At 39.4% G+C, this 18710-nt stretch overlaps 2 protein-coding genes across 3 annotated transcripts in view; one reads left to right on the forward strand and one right to left on the reverse strand.

Moving 5' to 3' along the window:
• Positions 1 to 39: 39 nt before the first annotated feature.
• Positions 40 to 2062, reverse strand: LOC134205507 (protein Notchless). Its single transcript, XM_062680790.1, has 4 exons — positions 1775 to 2062; positions 713 to 1511; positions 176 to 653; positions 40 to 110 (listed from the first exon to the last, which is right to left on the reverse strand). The coding sequence occupies exons 1-4, from the start codon at positions 1928 to 1930 to the stop codon at positions 98 to 100; spliced, it is 1446 nt and encodes a 481-aa protein (XP_062536774.1). The 5' UTR covers positions 1931 to 2062; the 3' UTR covers positions 40 to 97.
• Positions 2063 to 7780: 5718 nt separating this feature from the next.
• The window catches only part of LOC134205505 (zinc finger protein 287-like), a 32467-nt gene continuing 21537 nt past the window's right edge, over positions 7781 to 18710 (forward strand). The window contains exons 1-3 of one of the 2 annotated variants that reach the window (XM_062680788.1): positions 7781 to 8016; positions 8122 to 8709; positions 8921 to 9505. In XM_062680788.1, the coding sequence (XP_062536772.1) occupies positions 7900 to 8016; positions 8122 to 8709; positions 8921 to 9505 (1290 nt within the window). In that variant the 5' untranslated portion in view covers positions 7781 to 7899. The remainder of the gene's footprint in view (positions 8017 to 8121; positions 8710 to 8920; positions 9506 to 18710) is intronic. The other variant, XM_062680789.1, reaches the window with a different exon arrangement.

Here is an 18710-nt window from a genome sequence, read left to right on the forward strand (position 1 = left end):
GTGATATTACCTCTTTTAATGATGGTTGATGGTGGACCATTGGTGTGATTCCTTATTTATTGTTTCTTTTATGTGTTAGTCACATAATGCAATCGATTTAGTATGTCCACCTGTAAATATTGAAAGTTAATCAATTTAAATTGCATATCAGCAATGTGTATGGTGCATCACTTACAGTTTCAACACTTTATCCTTGCCGCCAGAAGCTACTCTAGAACCATCCGGGGCCCAATCAACTCCGAATACTTCGTCGGCATGACCGGGCAATTCTTGTGCAAGTTTCCTTTCCTTCACGCTCCAAACCTTCAAGGTGGAATCCTTGCTGCCGCTCAATATCAACCTGGAGTCGGCTGACCACGCTACGGTATATACGGCTTGCACGTGTCCACGGAATGCACAGATAAATGCTCCATCACCAGCGCGCCATAGGCGAACAGACTTATCGAACGAAGCGGACGCCACGAGCTTTACGTCTGGTGAATATTTGACGTCGTTGACGACATTTTGATGGCCGGTCATTCGCGTGATAAATTGCTTCTGGCTCGACTTCCAGAGATAGAGCGTGAAGTCGTCCGAACACGACACGAACGATTCGACACCATCTGGACATACTTTCTCGTAGCGTTCTAATGCGGATTTCTGCATTTCGGTCTCTGGAAAGTTGTAAGCATTATAAAAAATGATAATCAAAAGCGTATAGTTGGTAACTTACTGTCCGAAATCGAGTATGATTTGCTTCTGTCCACGACAGGATGGAAGGGTCCGGTGCGTAAAACATAATCCGTATTCAAAGCAAGATTATTCACCCAGTGAGCATGCCCGGTAAACGTTTTGCAAAGTACGCCGTCTTCGGCACGCCACATCTTAATGGTGCGATCACGGGAAGATGTGTATAGCAAACCGGATCCACCCCAACGTACTGCGGTGACCGGCGCAGTATGACCAGCTATCGTCTTCGTACAAGTTCCCAAAACGACATCCCATATCCTCACATCGTTGTCGTTGCCGGCGCTTGCCAAATATCGACAGTCCGGGTTCTTATGATATGGTTCCCAACTTAGGCAGCTAACCCACTTTTTATGGCCGATCAGAGGACGACCCAGCAGTTTGCCAGTATCGGGACACCACACCCGAACCTCTCCCGTCTTATCGGCCGAGGCAACCTTCATCGAATCTGGTGACCACGCTACGCATAAAACCCAGTTTCTGTGTCCTGTGCAGGTGAAGTGTGGTGTCTCCGTTGTCAAGTCCCAAAGCCGAAGTGTCGTGTCACCGGAACCACTTGCCAGGTGTAAGCTGTTAGGACTGAACGAGAGCGACACGATTGCTTCCGCATGACCAGGCATAGAACTGGTGCAGCGCGTGACCGGGCGCACTCGAAAAACTGCTTGCGGCTGATAGACAATGTCCAGAACATTTTCCACGTCAAGCTGCTTCGCGCCAAGTGTAGTCTGGATCGACTCGCGAACTTCGTCGTCGTTAACAAAGAAGAGATACGGCGTGGGTTCATCCTAAAATTGGCAGCACATTTTAAAGAGATCGGATCGTATTAGTAACATTATACCAGGGGTCTGATGTTTTGGTTGAGTTTTCGTAGTGTAGATGCAGTCTCGTTTCTTCTGCTTGTCGTTTATGGAACTGTCAGTGTGGAACGCACCTATCTCTTTCTTTCCCATGATTCTTCTTATGGCTGTCAGTGCGGAATTTTCTATGTTGGCTACGAAATGAACTGTGGTGGAGGTATACAAGTGTCAGTCCCGTGCATTATACTTACATTCTTCAGTAGAGCATTCAAAATCAGTTCAAGTTGCTCTTTGGTCACGTTCACCGGCAGGTCCAACGGTGGCCCAGCTTCGACGCCCACATCCGACACAAATCGAGCTTGAATCGTATGGGTTTGTGGAGTTTCTTCCTCACCGTCTACGTCCATATTGTCGTTCAAATTGTATACCCGGTAGCAGCCTAAAATTGCAATAATCGAATATCCCTTGGGCCAAGGTAGGACATTGATTGCAAATAAAAACACGTGCAGTATTCGAAGAACCCGAATAACCAATTCAAAACAAAACAAAAATATTTAATTTTGACTGCAGGGAGGGGTCAAGCAATACAAACAATTACATGTAATATCGTGGCGATGTTTTATCAATTACTGCAATTGTTAACCCCTCGAAGCCGAAATCGCCCAATACTGTATGTCCGTCTGTCAGCTGCGGCGAAAACAAGTTTTTTCACTCTCGCGCCAACGTTCAAAGCAGCAACATCGGAAAGTGGAAAGCTGGTCTTGTTTTAGCTTGTTCGCGTCCACGCGGTTTTGAGCGAAAAAAAGTTTTACATTTTCTCGATTGAAAGTGAAGGTTATTCTCATGTGTAAATAGTCATAGTTTAAGTTCGATTCTACTTTTATTTTTTAAGGTTCCATTAATTTTATCTAATCTTTGAATTCGAAAATCCAAAAAATATATTACTATCAGCTAGAATAGGTTAGGTTAAGATTTTATGAAAGTGGTGTAAATATAGGTTAAGTTTCAGTGCATGAGTGCGGATGAAAACGATTTCAGGGGTTTGAGGATCAGGATGTGTTAAACCGGAACTCATCCCCAGGTAAGTCTGGAATAAATGAAGGCATAAGACATGGGGTACGAAGGAAGCTAGAAGAAATTATTGAAACTCAGAAGGCCAAAACGTACAAGATAGATAAGGGTAAGGAGATGGCACAAAAAAGAAAACGGAGCAGGTAAAATGACAGACAAAATGAATGTTGACTTGACAGACGAGACTGACACAGGCAATACTAACAACAACGGACAAGACAAAAGGAAAAATCAAAAGAAAGAGGTAAACACGAACAAAATTCAACAAGGAATGACTGGACCAAAAATACGACACACACAGTTTTCTTCATCGAAAGGGAAAGCCAAGATGTCAAACCGGTTCATACAATGGAAATCGCAAAAATACTACACAACATCGGCATCAAAAACTATAAAGAACTGAAATTTGCTGGACAAGGACGGTACCGAATCACATTCAATCGACCGAGAGAGGCAGAAGACTTGCTTAATTCCAAGCTTCTGTCGGAGGAGTTTAAATACAAGGTGTATGTACCCAACATGCTGAAGGAATCGATAGGGATTATTAGGAATGTCCCCCCATCGCTCACCGAAACCGAGATTCTAAACAACATCCAAACAGGAGGAAAGAAGAAGATCATCAAAGTGGAACGGATCAACAGGATGAAGGACCAAATCCTAATACCAACATACACAGTGAAAGTCTACGTAACAGGACAGGAACTTCCAGAAAACGTCTCGATCTATGGTGTTCCAGCGATTGTTGAAGCGTACATCTTTCCCATTAAGATGTGCAACAAATGTTGGAGGTATGGACACAGACAAAAAGCTTGCAAAAGTAGGAATGAACGATGCGAAAACTGCGGACAAGAACATGGCGGTCAGGATTGTTCCAACCCCACCAGCTGTATTCACTGCAAACAAATGCACAAAGTAACAGACAGAAATTGCCCGGAAAGAATACGTCAGGACAAAATTCGTTACGTCATGGCGAACGAAAGACTGACTTTCATGGAAGCAGCGAACAAGTTTCCAAAACCGAATCAAGTACAAAACAGACTGGACTCACTAACAGATTTTCCACCGATCATAACGAACGATCACAATACACGACCAAAAACAAGACTACAAACTTCTCAATCAGACAATAGACCAGCAAGACAGGTTTCTAGAACACGAAATAGGTCTGGCAGCCAAAACAAACATCCACAAGAAACACAGGTAGACGTTCCTCTATCCTCAACAAAATTACAGCTATTCAAAAACCATCCTCAAACACGCAGAAAAATCCAGAAATAGTAAGGACACAATTGACTCAGACATTTTGTTAATAAACATAAGTGACCAAATCAAATCGATCATAGAAGCGGAAGTAATGACAGTCAATTCTAATCCCATCCAATCAAAAACTTCATGGGGAGTTTCAGGAATCTAAAGTTTGTACAACACAATATAACCAGTATTCGCCCATTAGATACCCGTAAATCTCTTAAAAACTTCCTTAATGTAAACAAAATAGACATTGCACTCTTACAAGAAATTTGGATCAAATCAAACGAAGAATGTAAAATCCCCGGATTCAATTTTGTTAAACAATGTAGGCAGAATGGATACGGAGGAGTCGGTATTTTAGTTCGAAATGAAATTACATTCAAAGAAGTTGCATTGCCAGATCTAAGCCCATTAGAAACAATAGCAATTAAAACACTAAATACTGAATACCCTATACTAATTATTTCAATTTACATCCCTCCACCTCCAATCAGAAATCAAAACATAAAAGATCCTTTAAAAAAAATAATAGACATAATCGACCAACTAGAACTTCCAACAATTTTTGCAGGTGATTTCAATGCCCATAGTCGTACTTGGAATCCTAACCAAAGTAATTGCCCTAGAGGAGAACTACTTGAACACCTTTTAGAAAACACTAATCTCATTAACATGAATGATGGTTCCCCAACTTTAATAAAATCCCCCAACACCTCCCCATCAACCATAGACCTAACTTTTGCTACGTCTGACATAGCACATAGAATAGAATGGACCATACACTTCGATGAAATAATGAGCAATCACAGAATTATAACTTTCGAAATACTTAACACAGCCAAAAATTTTAATTACAAAATCGAATGCATCAATAAAACAAAAGCTATAGAAATGATAAACCAGATAGACGTAGACACTATTATAGACCAACATGACATTCTTCCAGCAATAAAAGAAAAAATAGAAAAAAATAAATATCATAGAAATAGTAACAGAACTCCAAAATCATGGTGGAATAAAGAAATTGCTGAACAACTAGAATTAAAAAATAATCTGCTAATCCAATACTTTAGAAACCTAACACAAGAAAATTTAATACAATTTAAAAAGCCAAAGCGAAACTAAAACAACTAATAAGGAAAGCCTCAAGAAATGATTGGAATAAATTAATTGACTCAATAAATCCAGATATGGGATGCAAAGAACTATGGAACATTGTTAAAAGAATAGGAGGCGGATACACATCCAAAATAATATTCACTTACTAAATGATAAAACAATAGCATTAAAATTTATTGATATTAACTTCCCAGAAATAGAAAATGAAATCACTCATACAACAAACACAGCTGAATCAATTCCAAACATTTCCCTTTCAGATTTAATTAAAACTATACACTCTAAAAAAGATTCATCTGCCCCAGGAAACGATGGTCTTTCCTTCCAGATTCTTAAAAAATTAAATCCACCAATCCTTATTAAAATAGTTGATATGTTAAATTTAGTATTAAGAACAGGAGACATACCTAATGATTGGAGAGAGATAAAATAGTTCCTATACTAAAGCATAACAAGGACCCTCTAAAGCAGAATCTTATCGACCAATTTCGTTATTAAGCGTTTTACTAAAACTTCTCAATTTTACAGTTAAAAAACACTTATCAAATTTTTTAAATAGAGAAAATCTTTTGCCACCCTATTCCTTTGGATTTAAACAAAAAATATCAGCAGTTAACTGTGTAAATACTCTTGTCTCACACATTAAACAAGCTAAAAGAGAAAATGAAATAGTATTAGCAACTTTTCTAGATTTAACAAAAGCGTTCGACAATGTAAATATTGAAAAATTGATAGAAATTCTAAATGACATAAACACACCCCCAGAAATAAGCAATTGGATTTATCAATATCTAAAAAGAGGAAAATAATTTTAAAACTAGCAAACGGTACAGAGATAATTAGAACAACTAACAAAGGATTGCCTCAAGGCTGTCCATTGTCCCCATTTTATTTAACATTTATACCATGCAAATACATAAATTAGCTAGAAAAGACAGAATGTTTTTTCAATTCGCAGATGATTTTACAGCAGTTATCATAGCCAAAACAATAGCAGAAGCAGTAGATAAAATGAACAACTTTTTAAATCATACAGTAAACGCATTGAATGAACTAGGAATGATAATAAACTCAGAAAAATGTGCCACAGTGATATTCACAAATAAATTCCACCCCATAACCAGTATCACTATACAAAATACTCAAATAGAAGTAAACCCTTTCCACAAATTCCTTGGAATTTTCATAGACCATAGATTAAATTTCAATAAGCAAGTTGAAAACAGCGTCACAAAAGCTAGAAGAAAGATAAACATACTGAAAATGATAACAAAGAAAAAAAATGGAGCCCACCCTGAAACAGCACTTAAAATTGCTAAAACAATTGTACAACCCCATTTAGATTACGGTCTAACACTTTCAGCAGGAACATCCAAAACCTCATTTACTAAATTAGAAACTGTCCACCACCTTTACATAAGAACGTCAATGCGATACTTGAAATCAACCCCGAACCATGTAATTCTAGCTGAAACAGGAGAACTACCCCTAAAAGATAGAGCAGAATATTTAGCTATCAAGGAAATAACCAAAAATTTGTATCACAATAATAGCCCCATAGTACCCTTCCTTATTGAATCTATCCATACTGAAGAAATACACAAACATAGTTCTTATTTAGAAACAATAGCAAACATAAATAACTTCCATTTACTACAATTAGCAAAACCCATTTTCACTTTGCCAGCCAAACACTTAATAGTCAATACAGAAATCAAAAACTTAACTAAAAAGAATCTAACAAATAACGTACAAAAACAAATGGTAATAGAGTTAATTAAGACAAGCTACCCAGATAAATATCTTATTTATACAGATGGATCAAAATCACAAGATAGAACAGGCTACGGGATCCATGACGGCCAAGAACAATCTCTTATAGTGGTAGGCTTAGGACACAGTTCACGATCATGAATGCGGAGCTTGCAGCAATTCTAAAAGCAATTGAATACATTTCTCAAAGTAACATTCAATCTCCAGTAATATTAACAGACTCGAAAAGTGCCACAAAATTACTAAAAACGTTGAAGTAGGTGAAAATTATTTAGTCAATGAAATAATACATAAAGCACTATTATACGACAAACAGATTATTCTACAATGGATACCGGGACACATAGGATTATTAGGAAATGATAGGGCAGACTTGGCTGCTAAATTAGGTGCTAGTAAAACGAATATAGAGGATTTAAAGTTGACAAAAGGTGACTTACTATTAAACATTAAAAAAGAAACCTACTGCATTTGGGATCAAAATACAAAACAATATCATTAGATAAAGGAAAACAACACTTTTTAATAATGTCTACAGTAATTCAAAAACCATGGTTCGATAATATTAATTTATCAACAGATCTAACAGTAATTATATCCAGAATTAGAGCAGGACATACAGCTACAAAAGATAGACTATACAACTGGAATCTAATTAGCTCAGACAGGTGCGACGAATGCAATGAAACCGAAACCTTGACACATATCCTTCACCACTGCCCTAAATTCCAAACAATTAGACTGAAATATCCAATATTACAACAAATAGATGATATTACTCCTATTCTAGCTGAAAACAAACCAGAAAAATTAAACAGATTGCCGAATTCTTAAGAGAAACTAAAATTAGTGTTTGAAACTAACTAATCCGCGAAATTTTGATAAACAAACTTAAACCGTGACATTACATTTGACACTACCCGACACTGAAATGAGAGTACTGTCAAACTTCAATATTCCCGTTTCGTTTTCATAAATGACATGCGATGTTGTCACCCGCAAAACAAGACTTGGCTGAAATGGACCGATAGGTCTGCGCCAAAAGAGAGAAAGAAAGAAAGAAAGAAGTTTTTTCCTTGATGCTTGTTTGTGGCGGCGGTGGAGCAAAATATTAATTTATTTCACTCAGAATCAACTGTAAAACGCATTTCCTAAGCGAATCATGGCCCATTCGGCATTGGTTCAGTTATGCCGCTTTTGTGGTGGACAAAATGATGTGATAGTGGACTTACTTGAAACCGGATTAGGCGATAAACTGACAAAATATTTCCCACTCAAGGTAAGGAATCCCCTAGGGAATCACACTCCGCTTGCAAGGGCTGTGGTTGATCGTTCGCTCAAATTCAGTATTTTTTTTTCATCTGTATTTTCTATTCAAAATCAGTTCGAAGTGGCTGATCTCTTACCAAAAATGGCATGCGCGGAATGTGCCAGCACGATCCAACAGATGGAGGGTTTCGTACTCAAAGCCCAGGAAGTGGAACGGGACCTGCTGGAGCGTACGAGCCGACCGGCCCACAATAACGTGATGACCCCGTCGGAGATACGATCACTAGCCCAGTCGATGACAACTAAACTGTCCACACCGAAAACCGCCTCGGTGGGTGATGTCCTCCGCAAGCTAAACACGTCGTCGATTGTGATCAAAAAGGTCGACAAAGTTGTGCCGAAATACGAGCCACCGATGGTTCAGATTAAGAAACAACCAATCGACGAAGAACCACTGCTGAAGATGAAGGTTGAGGTTCTCGACGAAGAGCTCGAACATCTACCGTCCGATAACTTCGTGCACTACGATGACACGGACGACGACGATGACGAAGGGGAAGTGTTGGCCAGAAAAAGCTTCCGCAGCATTGAATCTGTCAATATTAAGGAAATGCATTCAACCGACGAGAGCAGCCAGGATGTATATGCGGAAGAGAGACTCGAAATAGAAATGGATCCAGACTATGTGGAAGAGAAAAAAGTGGTAAGGCTATTGGAACTTTTAATAATTTTAATTCATTGGGTATCCCATCTACGTTGATCAAAATGATTGAATGTAGTTATGCGAATTATAAGTCATCGTACGCAGAATAAGTAGTAGATTCTGGGAAGTTTAGGAAAAGCCAACAATGCTACTGAAAGGACGTTACTAATGAACGTTTCCCTAACAAGCATGTTCAACCGGTCCTTTCCAGATAACTAAACGGCGGAGACGACGGAATTCTATATGGATCCAACCTGAGGGCCTCTACGGCACCAAAAGCTTTACTGCTGATTCCGCTGATCCATGTAACTATGTCTGTGTTACATGTAAGGGAAATTTCAGCAGCTTTGACAAGTTGAAAACCCATATTGACAAGAGCAAGGATTGCAACAAAATTAACCGAACTTGTGATACATGTGAAAAGGTTTTCGACACGCGAAGGGCAATGTTTCAGCACAGACTGTCGCATCAGCCGAGGCCCCAGTTGACATGCGAACGATGTGGAAAAACTTATACGAATGTACACAATGTACAAGCCGAGGAAGATTCTCCGGATGGGGATGTCGGCTACGTGTGCTGTGAGCAACGATTCACATCGCGCCGGGACCTCGATGACCACATTACCAAGCATAGTAGAATATCAAATATGTTGTGTGATAATTGTGGAAATTTGTTCGCGTCACATAAGTCATACCGGCCAAACGTTAAATCGTATGCGTGTGAATTGTGTGATGAAATATTTGATACGAAGTTTCTGCTTATGCAACATTCGCGTGTTCACGCACCACCTCCTAAGGTATGTATTAAACTAACCACCACAACTACTGCCAGTCATTTATTATAGTAGTAACAACATGTATTCCGTGTCTTAATTAGTCACGATGAATTCGGATGTCATCCAAGATGTATTGGAGTTGGATTGCTGTCCAGTATGATCTTTTCTTGTGGATCATGGCTTATGATCTTAAGCAGAAGAAACGTAGTAATGTCGATTCTAATTTGCTTAGTAGGTCGTAGATTCCTCAGTCAGGTACACGTTTTTGGCGATTGACTAAGACCCTTGCATATCGCTTCCGCTTCGATCAAAGTATTCGAGCGCTACCCCCTTCCGAATTATATTTTTTTTAATTTTAAAGTACAACGCCGCTTTCAAACTATAAAGCATCTTAACGTTTAATTCTCATAAGACTTTCACAGTTTGATCGTCTTGTACACGATGTGATAACCAGAGATTTTGTTTTTAATTCGTCACCGAAATTCCAACAAAATTTTAAAAATCTTATGCCGGATAACTTAAGAATGGGTTTTTCTGACCAAAAAGCTCAAAGATGCAGCCTACCCGGCTGTCGTAGCCAAGCAAATTCGTCTTCCGATTTGCCTCTTACCAACGAAAACAAGCGCGGAACACCGAAGGATAATTCGCATGTTCACGCCTCAAAAACAGAACACTAAATGATCGTTTATTTTCACCGTTCCTATCAGCCTACTGAGATTGAATTTCAAATTTCTTCTCATAAGCTTCTTAGTATGCTGGCATTTCAAATGCCAACTACGATTGAATTTCAAATTCATTATCATTTTTTCTATTAATGTCATTTTTAAATATTTTAGTTTATTTCATTATTTTTATCATGAAATAAGAAATACGTTCCACTTTATCCATCAATGTAACCAACAAATGCAAATGCATTTTTCGGACTCACTTTATTCCCCACAATATTCACCGTCTCTACTCTTTCTTTTTTTTTCGGTTAGGAAATTTTTTTTTGGAGCTGTTAATACGAAAACATGAATTTAATTGTATTCTTTTTTTCATACCGGCGCAGTAGTTTATATATCAATAACAGCTGTGAATTTATTATTTGTGGCTCTAAAGCATTGACGCTGTCCTTAAATTCTATTGAAACTATTGATTTACTAAACCATTAACTAAACCAATCTAACCCAAATCTAATCCACATTCTACACAAATCCAATCCAATCCAAATTCAATCCAAATCCAATCCAAATCCAATCCAAATCCAATCCAAATCCAATCCAAATCCAATCCAAATCCAATCCAAATCCAATTAAAATCCAATCCAAATCCAATCCAAATCAAATCCAATCCAATCCAAATCCAATCCAAATCCAATCCAAATCCAATTCAATCCAAATCCAATCCAAATCCAATCCAACTCCAATCCACATCCAATCCAAATACAATCCAAATCCAATCCAAAGCCAATCCAAATCCAATTCAATCCAAATACAATCCAACTTCAATCCAAATCCAATCCAAATCCAATCTAAATCCAATCCAAATCCAATCCAAATCCAATCCAAATCCAATCCAAATCCAATCCAAATCCAATCCAAATCCAATCCAAACCAACCAAACCAATCCAATCCAAACCAATCCAAACCAATCCAAACCAATCCAAACCAATCAAACCAATCCAATCCAATCCAAATCCAATCCAAATCCAATCCAAATCCAATCCAAAACCAATCCAAATCCAATCCAAATCCAATCCAAATCCAATCCAAATCCAATCCAAATCCAATCCAAATCCAATCCAAAACCAATCCAAATCCAATCCAAATCCAATTCAACTCCAATCCAAATCCAATCTAAATCCAATCCAAATCCAATCCAAATTCAATCCAAATCCAATCCAAATCCAAGATTTTGAGATACTTAACCGAATTGGCAAACTTATTCAATTTGATGTCACCAAGCAGATGTATTGCAAACAACACCATCTTAAATCCAGTAATTTTTTTAAATTTTTTTTTCCACAACTTTTTAGATTACGAAAACTTTTCAAATCTCACCGACAAAGAGATATTCAACTCAACCTACTATCTTGAACAACAGCTCCGTCGATCAGATAAATTTAAGACTTAACAAATGTTCATCTCATTGATTTTGATTTTCTCAACGACTCTGTAGAAGACAACTTTCCAAATCTTATAGATGTCAAGATATTCAACCGAACTGCCAATGTAACTGTCAATATAACGCGCTGCATAGCGGATGAGTTCCAAACATAACTGATAACTGATCTTGAAATGGTAGACCACCTTCGTTTTTTTATATTTCTCAATATTGCTTATTTTGCTCATTGAAACATAATTTTTTTTTCTTTATCACTATTCTGTCAAGAATCTCTCTCGCCTATTGACACCCCTTATTTTTTTATATGTGTGTAATTTTTTTTCATGACTTTTCTTAATTTTTTTGCCATATTATTTTCTCGCGTTCTCTCTCTCTCTTTCTATTTGCCCTTAGCATATACACTACCCGCCAAAAGTATGGAAGCGCAAAAATAAGTATTGCAACACCCGCTTTGAATATTGCAACACTCCGAAAAGTTTAGCATCACTCCGGAACTAACATATTCGTGAAGATTTATCGTCGGATCCTTTACATTTAGAATGGTGGAACCTTCTACAGAATTTATCACGGCGATAAGTGCATTGCGAAAGAGGACAATTTAGCTCTTTGGAGTGCCCTGGCCATCAGGTAGACCGCGGATTATCCGGATTCTGAACCACGTGTGAAGTCACCGCTTAATACATCTATTCATTCTAGCGACATGCCAAATGTTCATCATCTTTCGTAATCGCAATATGACAGAAAAATCAATGCTGATTGACGCTTGCTTGACCCTTGGCGTCCTCCCAGTGGTCCTCCGGGAGTTTCGGAACATCCGGTAAAGTGGTTAAATTTTGAAATTCGTCACAGAAAGCTGCGACTTTTACAAAGCCGATTGTGGCAAAATTATCAGAGCAAAATCAATGCAAGCATCACTCATTGACCCCAGATGGCCTTCCAGTGGTCCTCCGCAAATTCCGGAACATCCAATGAAGTGGTCAATTTTTAAAATTCGCTCCAGGAAGCTGCGACTTTTTCTAAACGGTTTGAGGGAGCATTGCCAGAGAAAAATCAATGCAAGCATCATAATTGATCCCAAGTGGCCTCGTATTGTTCCTCCGGAAGATCCGGGACATCCGGTGAAGAGGCCAATTCTTGAATCTCGTCCTAAAAAGCTGTGACTTTTTCTAAGCCGATTGTGGTAAAATTGTAGGAATTCCTCCGGAAGTCCTTCTAGGAATTCTTGCGAAAGACTTTCCAGGAATTCCTTCGGAAGACCTTCCAGGAATTCCTTCGGAAGACCTCCCAGGAATTCCAGGAATTCATTCGGAAGATCCTCCAGGAATTCCTTCGGAAGCTCCGTTCCTCCAGGAATTCCTTCGGAAGTTCCTCCAGGAATTCCTTCGGAAGTTCCTCCAGGAATTCCTTCGGAAGTTCCTCCAGGAATTCCTTCGGAAGTTCCTCCAGGAATTCCTTCGGAAGTTCCTCCAGGAATTCCTTTGGAAGTTCCTCCAGGAATTCCTTCGGAAGTTCCTCCAGGAATTCCTTCGGAAATTCCTCCAGGAATTCCTTCGGAAGTTCCTCCAGGAATTCCTTCGGAAGTTCCTCCAGGAATTCCTTCGAAGTTTCTCCAGGAATTCCTTCGGAAGTTCCTCCAGGAATTCCTTCGAAGTTCCTCCAGGAATTCCTTCGGAAGTTCCTCCAGGAATTCCTTCGAAGTTCCTCCAGGAATTCTTTCGAAGTTCCTCCAGGAATTCCTTCGGAAGTTCCTCCAGGAATTCCTTCGGAAGTTCCTCCAGGAATTCCTTCGGAAGTTCCTCCAGGAATTCCTTCGGAAGTTCCTCCAGGAATTCCTTCGGAAGTTCCTCCAGGAATTCCTTCGGAAGTTCCTCCAGGAATTCCTTCGGTAGTTCCTCCAGGAATTCCTTCGGAAGTTCCTCCAGGAATTCTTTCGGTAGTTCCTCCAGGAATTCCTTCGGAAGTTCCTCCAGGAATTCCTTCGGAAGTTTCTCCAGGAATTCCTTCGGAAGTTCCTCCAGGAATTCCTTCGGAAGTTCCTCCAGGAATTCCTTCGGAAGTTCCTCCAGGAATTCCTTCGGAAGTTCCTCCAGGAATTCCTTCGGAAGTTCCTCCAGGAATTGCTTCGGAGTTCCTCCAGGAATTCCTTCGGAAGTTCCTCCAGGAATTCCTTCGGAAGTTCCTCCAGGAATTCCTTCGGAAGTTCCTCCAGGAATTCCTTCGGAAGTTCCTCCAGGAATTCCTTCGGAAGTTCCTCCAGGAATTCCTTCGGAAGTTCCTCCAGGAATTCCTTCCGAAGTTCCTCCAGGAATTCCTTCGGAAGTTCCTCCAAAAATTCCTTCGGAAGTTCCTCCAGGAATTCCTTCGGAAGTTCCTCCAGGAATTCCTTCGGAAGTTCCTCCAGGAATTCCTTCGGAAGTTCCTCCAGGAATTCCTTCGGAAGTTCCTCCAGGAATTCCTTCGGAAGTTCCTCCAGAAAATTCCTTCGGAAGTTCCTCCAGAAAATTCCTTCGAAAGTTCCTCCAGGAATTCCTTCGGAAGTTCCTCCAGGAATTCCTTCAGAAGTTCCTCCAGGAATTCCTTCGGAAGTTCCTCCAGGAATTCCTTCGGAAGTTCCTCCAGGAATTCCTTCGGAAGTTCCTACAGGAATTCCTTCGGAAGCTCTTCCAGAAATTCCTCAGGAAGCTCCTCCAGAAATTCATTCGGAAGTTCCTCCAGAAATTCCTCAGGAAGCTCCTCCAGAAATTCATTCGGAAGTTACTCCAGAAATTCTTTCCAGGATTTTTTCCGGAAGATCCTTCACCTTCCAGGACTGCTTCCGAAAGTTTCTCCAGGAATTCCTCAAGAAGTTCCTCTAGGAATTCCTCAAGAAGTTTCTCTAGGAATTCCTCAAGAAGTTCCTCTAGGAATTCCTCCAGAAGTCCCTCCGAATTCCTCCGGAAAATTCCTCATGAAGTTCCTCCATGAACTACTCAAGAATTTCCTCCAAGAATACCTCCGGGAGTTTTTCAGGAAGTGTACCGAAAGTTTCTCCAGGAATTCCTCCAAATGTTTTTCTGTCCGTTCTTCCAAGAAATCCCCTTGAAATTTTTTGCAGGAATTCTTCCGGAAATTCCACTGGAGTCCGAAAATTCCACTAGGACCTACTCCAGAAATCCCCCAAAATCTCTACATAAATTACTTTGAGAACTATACAGAAATTTCCTCTGAATTCGTTTCTAAATACACATGGAATTCTTTTAAGCCCACCCATCTCCGATCTCCAATATTTTTTCCTGAAATTTCGCATTCCGCATTCTGCCAGAAAACCGTTTGGAAATTTTTTAGAAGTTCTTTCAGGAATTCCCCAGAGATCACCCAGAAAACGGTTCACGATTTATTTTCAGGAAATACTCTTGCAATATTATAAAGAAGTTAACCTGAAAATAGTCCCAGAAATGCTCCCTTTTTTCTTCCACAAGGAGGGCTTGTATTCGACAAGGAATTCTGCCAAAAATGACCAGAAATTTCTGCGGAAATTACGTGGAGAATTGTTCCAGATATCCCTTTATAGATTCGTTTCGAAATTCCCCCAAAAATTTCTCCAAGTGTTCTCAAGAAAAATCCAGGAATAGCTCCGGGAAATTCCCCTTCCAGAAAGATTTTACGATAGAATTTTTATGCGAATATCTGAAGGAGTTCCTAAAAGAATTCATAATGAAATTCCTGAAGGATTTTTTTAACAACGTTCTTAAGAAATTCTCGAAGATATTCCTGATTTGAATCTGAAGAAATTTTTACAAAATTGTTTGAAATAATTTTGGGTGATTCCGATTTATAAACTATATCGGAAATGAGATTATATTCTGCATCATTAGAAGTGGAAAATGACATATGAACATGGTGGAAAATATGTATTTCTGACAGGAGTTAGACGAAACTGGAAAACTGAGCTTGACTTTACTGTTAATGCTCTTTTGGAAAAAAGTTCGAAATCCATAATCCTACTGCCTACAATAGCCATCGGCGTTGTAAAAAATATTTGGACGTGGTAAATTTTCATACAATTCATTTTGATGGTGGCGGCACAGGTCTATTCCTGAGGACCACTCAGTGAAATTTTGCTTTCATGTTGCTACATCTAACATACGAGGGAGGATTACTATTTAAAAGAATGGACCACTTCACCGAATGTTCCAGAACTTCTAGAGGACCATCCGAGGAGAACGACTGGTTGTTATATTGAATTAGTTCTGACATTTTTACAACAAGCGATTTTCAGAATGTTGCAGCTTTCTGAGTTGAATTACAGAAATTTACCACTTCTCCGGATATTCTAAAGCTCCCGGAGGATTACTAGGTGGCCACCAGGCGTCAATGGGAGATGCTCGCATTGATTTAACTCTGGCATTACTATTACAGTCAAACCTCTATGAGTTGATGTTCTATGACTCGATATCGACTCATGGAGGCAAAATATGCCATATTGAAAAAAATATTCTGGGTTACTGTGATGGTCCCTTCAAACAGATTTTCAATGATTCTCTATTCCACGTCTCGATATTTAAACGAGTCTTCATTATCGACTCATTGAGGTTTGCCTGTACAAACGGTATAGGAAAAATCGCAGTTTTCTGGGATGCATTATAAAACCATTAAATATGACCACTTTACTGGATTATCCACTGGTCAATGAGTGGTGCTTGCTTTGATTTTGCTTTCACAATGCTACCACAGACGTTTTAGAAAAACTCGCAGCTTGCTGGGACGTAATTTAAAAATAGACCACTTTACCGGATGTTCCGGATCTTCCGGAAGAACACTGGGAGACCACTTAAGGTCAATTAGTGATGCTTGCTCTGATTTTTCTCTGACAATGCTTCCACAAACCGTTTAGAAAAAAACGCAGCTTTCTGGGACGAATTTAAATAATTGGACACTTTACCGGATGTTCCGGATCTTCCGAAGGATTACTGGGAGACCACCTGGGGTCAATTAGTAATGCTTGGATTGATTTTTCTCTGACAATGCTTCCACCGACCGTTTAGAAAAAATCGCAGCTTTCTGGGACGAATATTAATAATTGACCACTTTGCCGGATGTTCCGGATCTTCCGGAGGAATACTGGGAGACAACCTGGGTTCAATTAGTGATGCTTGCATTGATTTTTCTCTGACAATGCTTCTACAAACCGTTTAGAAAAACTCGCAGCTTTCTGGGACGAATCTTAATAATTGACCACTTTACCGGATGTTTCCGGATCTTCCGGAGGAATACTGGGAGACCACCTGGGATCAATTAGTTATGCTTTCATTGATTTTTCCCTGGCAATGCTTTCACAAACCGTTTAGAAAAAATCGCAGCGTTTTGGGACGAATTTAAATAATTGACCACTTTACCGGATATTCTGGATCTTCCGGAGGAATACTGGGAGACCACCTGGGGTCAATTAGTGATGCTTTCATTGATTTTTCTCTCACAATGCCTCCACAAACCGTTTAGAAAAAATCGCAGCTTTCTGGGACGAATATTAATAATTTACCACTTTACCGGATGTTCCGGAACTCCAGGAGAATCAGTGGGAGGCTACCACTAACTGGTCAAGCAAACGTCAGTCAGCATTGATTCTCCTTTCATATTGCGATTACGGAAGATGATGAAAACCACATCTCGCTGGAATGAATGCATTTATTAAATTGTGACTTCACACGTGTTCCAGAATCCGGAGCATCCGGATGTCCACCCGGTGGCCAAGGCACCCAGGGAGCTAAATTGACGTCCGGCCTAATGCACTTATCGTCGTGAACAATTTTGTTGAAGGTCCCATTATTCTAAATGGAAAAGATCCGATGGGAATATGGGAGTTCTGAAGTGATGCTAAACTTTTTCGGGGGTGTTGCAATATTCAAAGTAGGTGTTGCAATACTTATTTTTGCGCTTCCATACTTTTGGCGGGTAGTGTATATACCATGGCTTATCTTTTTTTTTTGCCGTTCTCTTTTCCAACTTAGGCTCACCATTTTTTGCCTTTTGTATAGCATGGCTTACCATTATTTTTTGCCATTTTTTTCAGACTGAGGCTTACCATTATTTTTTGCCATATCTCGTCTGGGGTTTACCTTTTTTTTACCCTTCACCAATCATAGCTTATCTTTTTTTTTGCCATGTTTTTTTACGTCGGAGGCTTACCATATTTTTTTGCCTCATTTAGCTTTTCTTCTACTGCTGAACTCTCTTACCTTGTAGGGAGCAACGACTACGTCATTGTCGTAGCCAAGCAAATTCGTCTTCCGATTTGCCTCTTACCAACGAAAACAAGCGCGGAACACCGAAGGATAATTCGCATGTTCACGCCTCAAAAACTGAACACTGAATGATCGTTTATTTTCACCGTTCCTGTCAGCCTACTGAGATTGAATTTCAAATTTCTTCTCATTAGCTTCTTAGTATGCTGGCATTTCAAATGCCAACTACGATTGAATTTCAAATTCACTATCATTTTTTCTATTAATGTCATTTTTAAATATTTTAGTTTATTTCATTATTTTTATCATGAAATAAGAAATACGTTCCACTTTATCCATCAATGTAACCAACAAATGCAAATGCATTTTTCGGACTCACTTTATTCCCCACACCGAGTTGTACGCAAAGGTGATGCTTGTCGTCACACAATATTCTGCTACCAACGGCATTTTTCTATCGTTTTGTTTTGCATTTTGATGCAAATTCATCTCGGCCAACCTTTTATTGCATGAAATGATGGTCCCAAAAACAACAAATTTATTTTCTCAAAAATTAAATTTCACTTCACTGCTGTTGACGCTATTGAACTAGCATCCCTGTCAGTCTAACGTGAATTCAGCCCCTGCTGTCGTCACCGCACGCTGCCAACCTTAACTTCCTGTTTCGTGCACTGCAACGAGAAGATTCTATTCAAGGAGAAACCGTCAGAGTAAGCAGTTATAAACGTGTCTTTACGCAAACAAATGAAATAATAAAATACAGTCCGCTTAGTTATTAAATAGTTCGCCTTTTTTTTCGTTCCGCCTTCTCCCTCGCGTACATTTGGACCTTCGTCGCCGGATAATTCGCGAAACAGTAATGGAAACGAATCGTAAACGTCGCGATGTGCTTTTCGAGC

The sequence above is a fragment of the Armigeres subalbatus genome, chromosome 1, assembly GCF_024139115.2.
Source record: "Armigeres subalbatus isolate Guangzhou_Male chromosome 1, GZ_Asu_2, whole genome shotgun sequence".
Taxonomy (NCBI): domain Eukaryota; kingdom Metazoa; phylum Arthropoda; class Insecta; order Diptera; family Culicidae; genus Armigeres; species Armigeres subalbatus.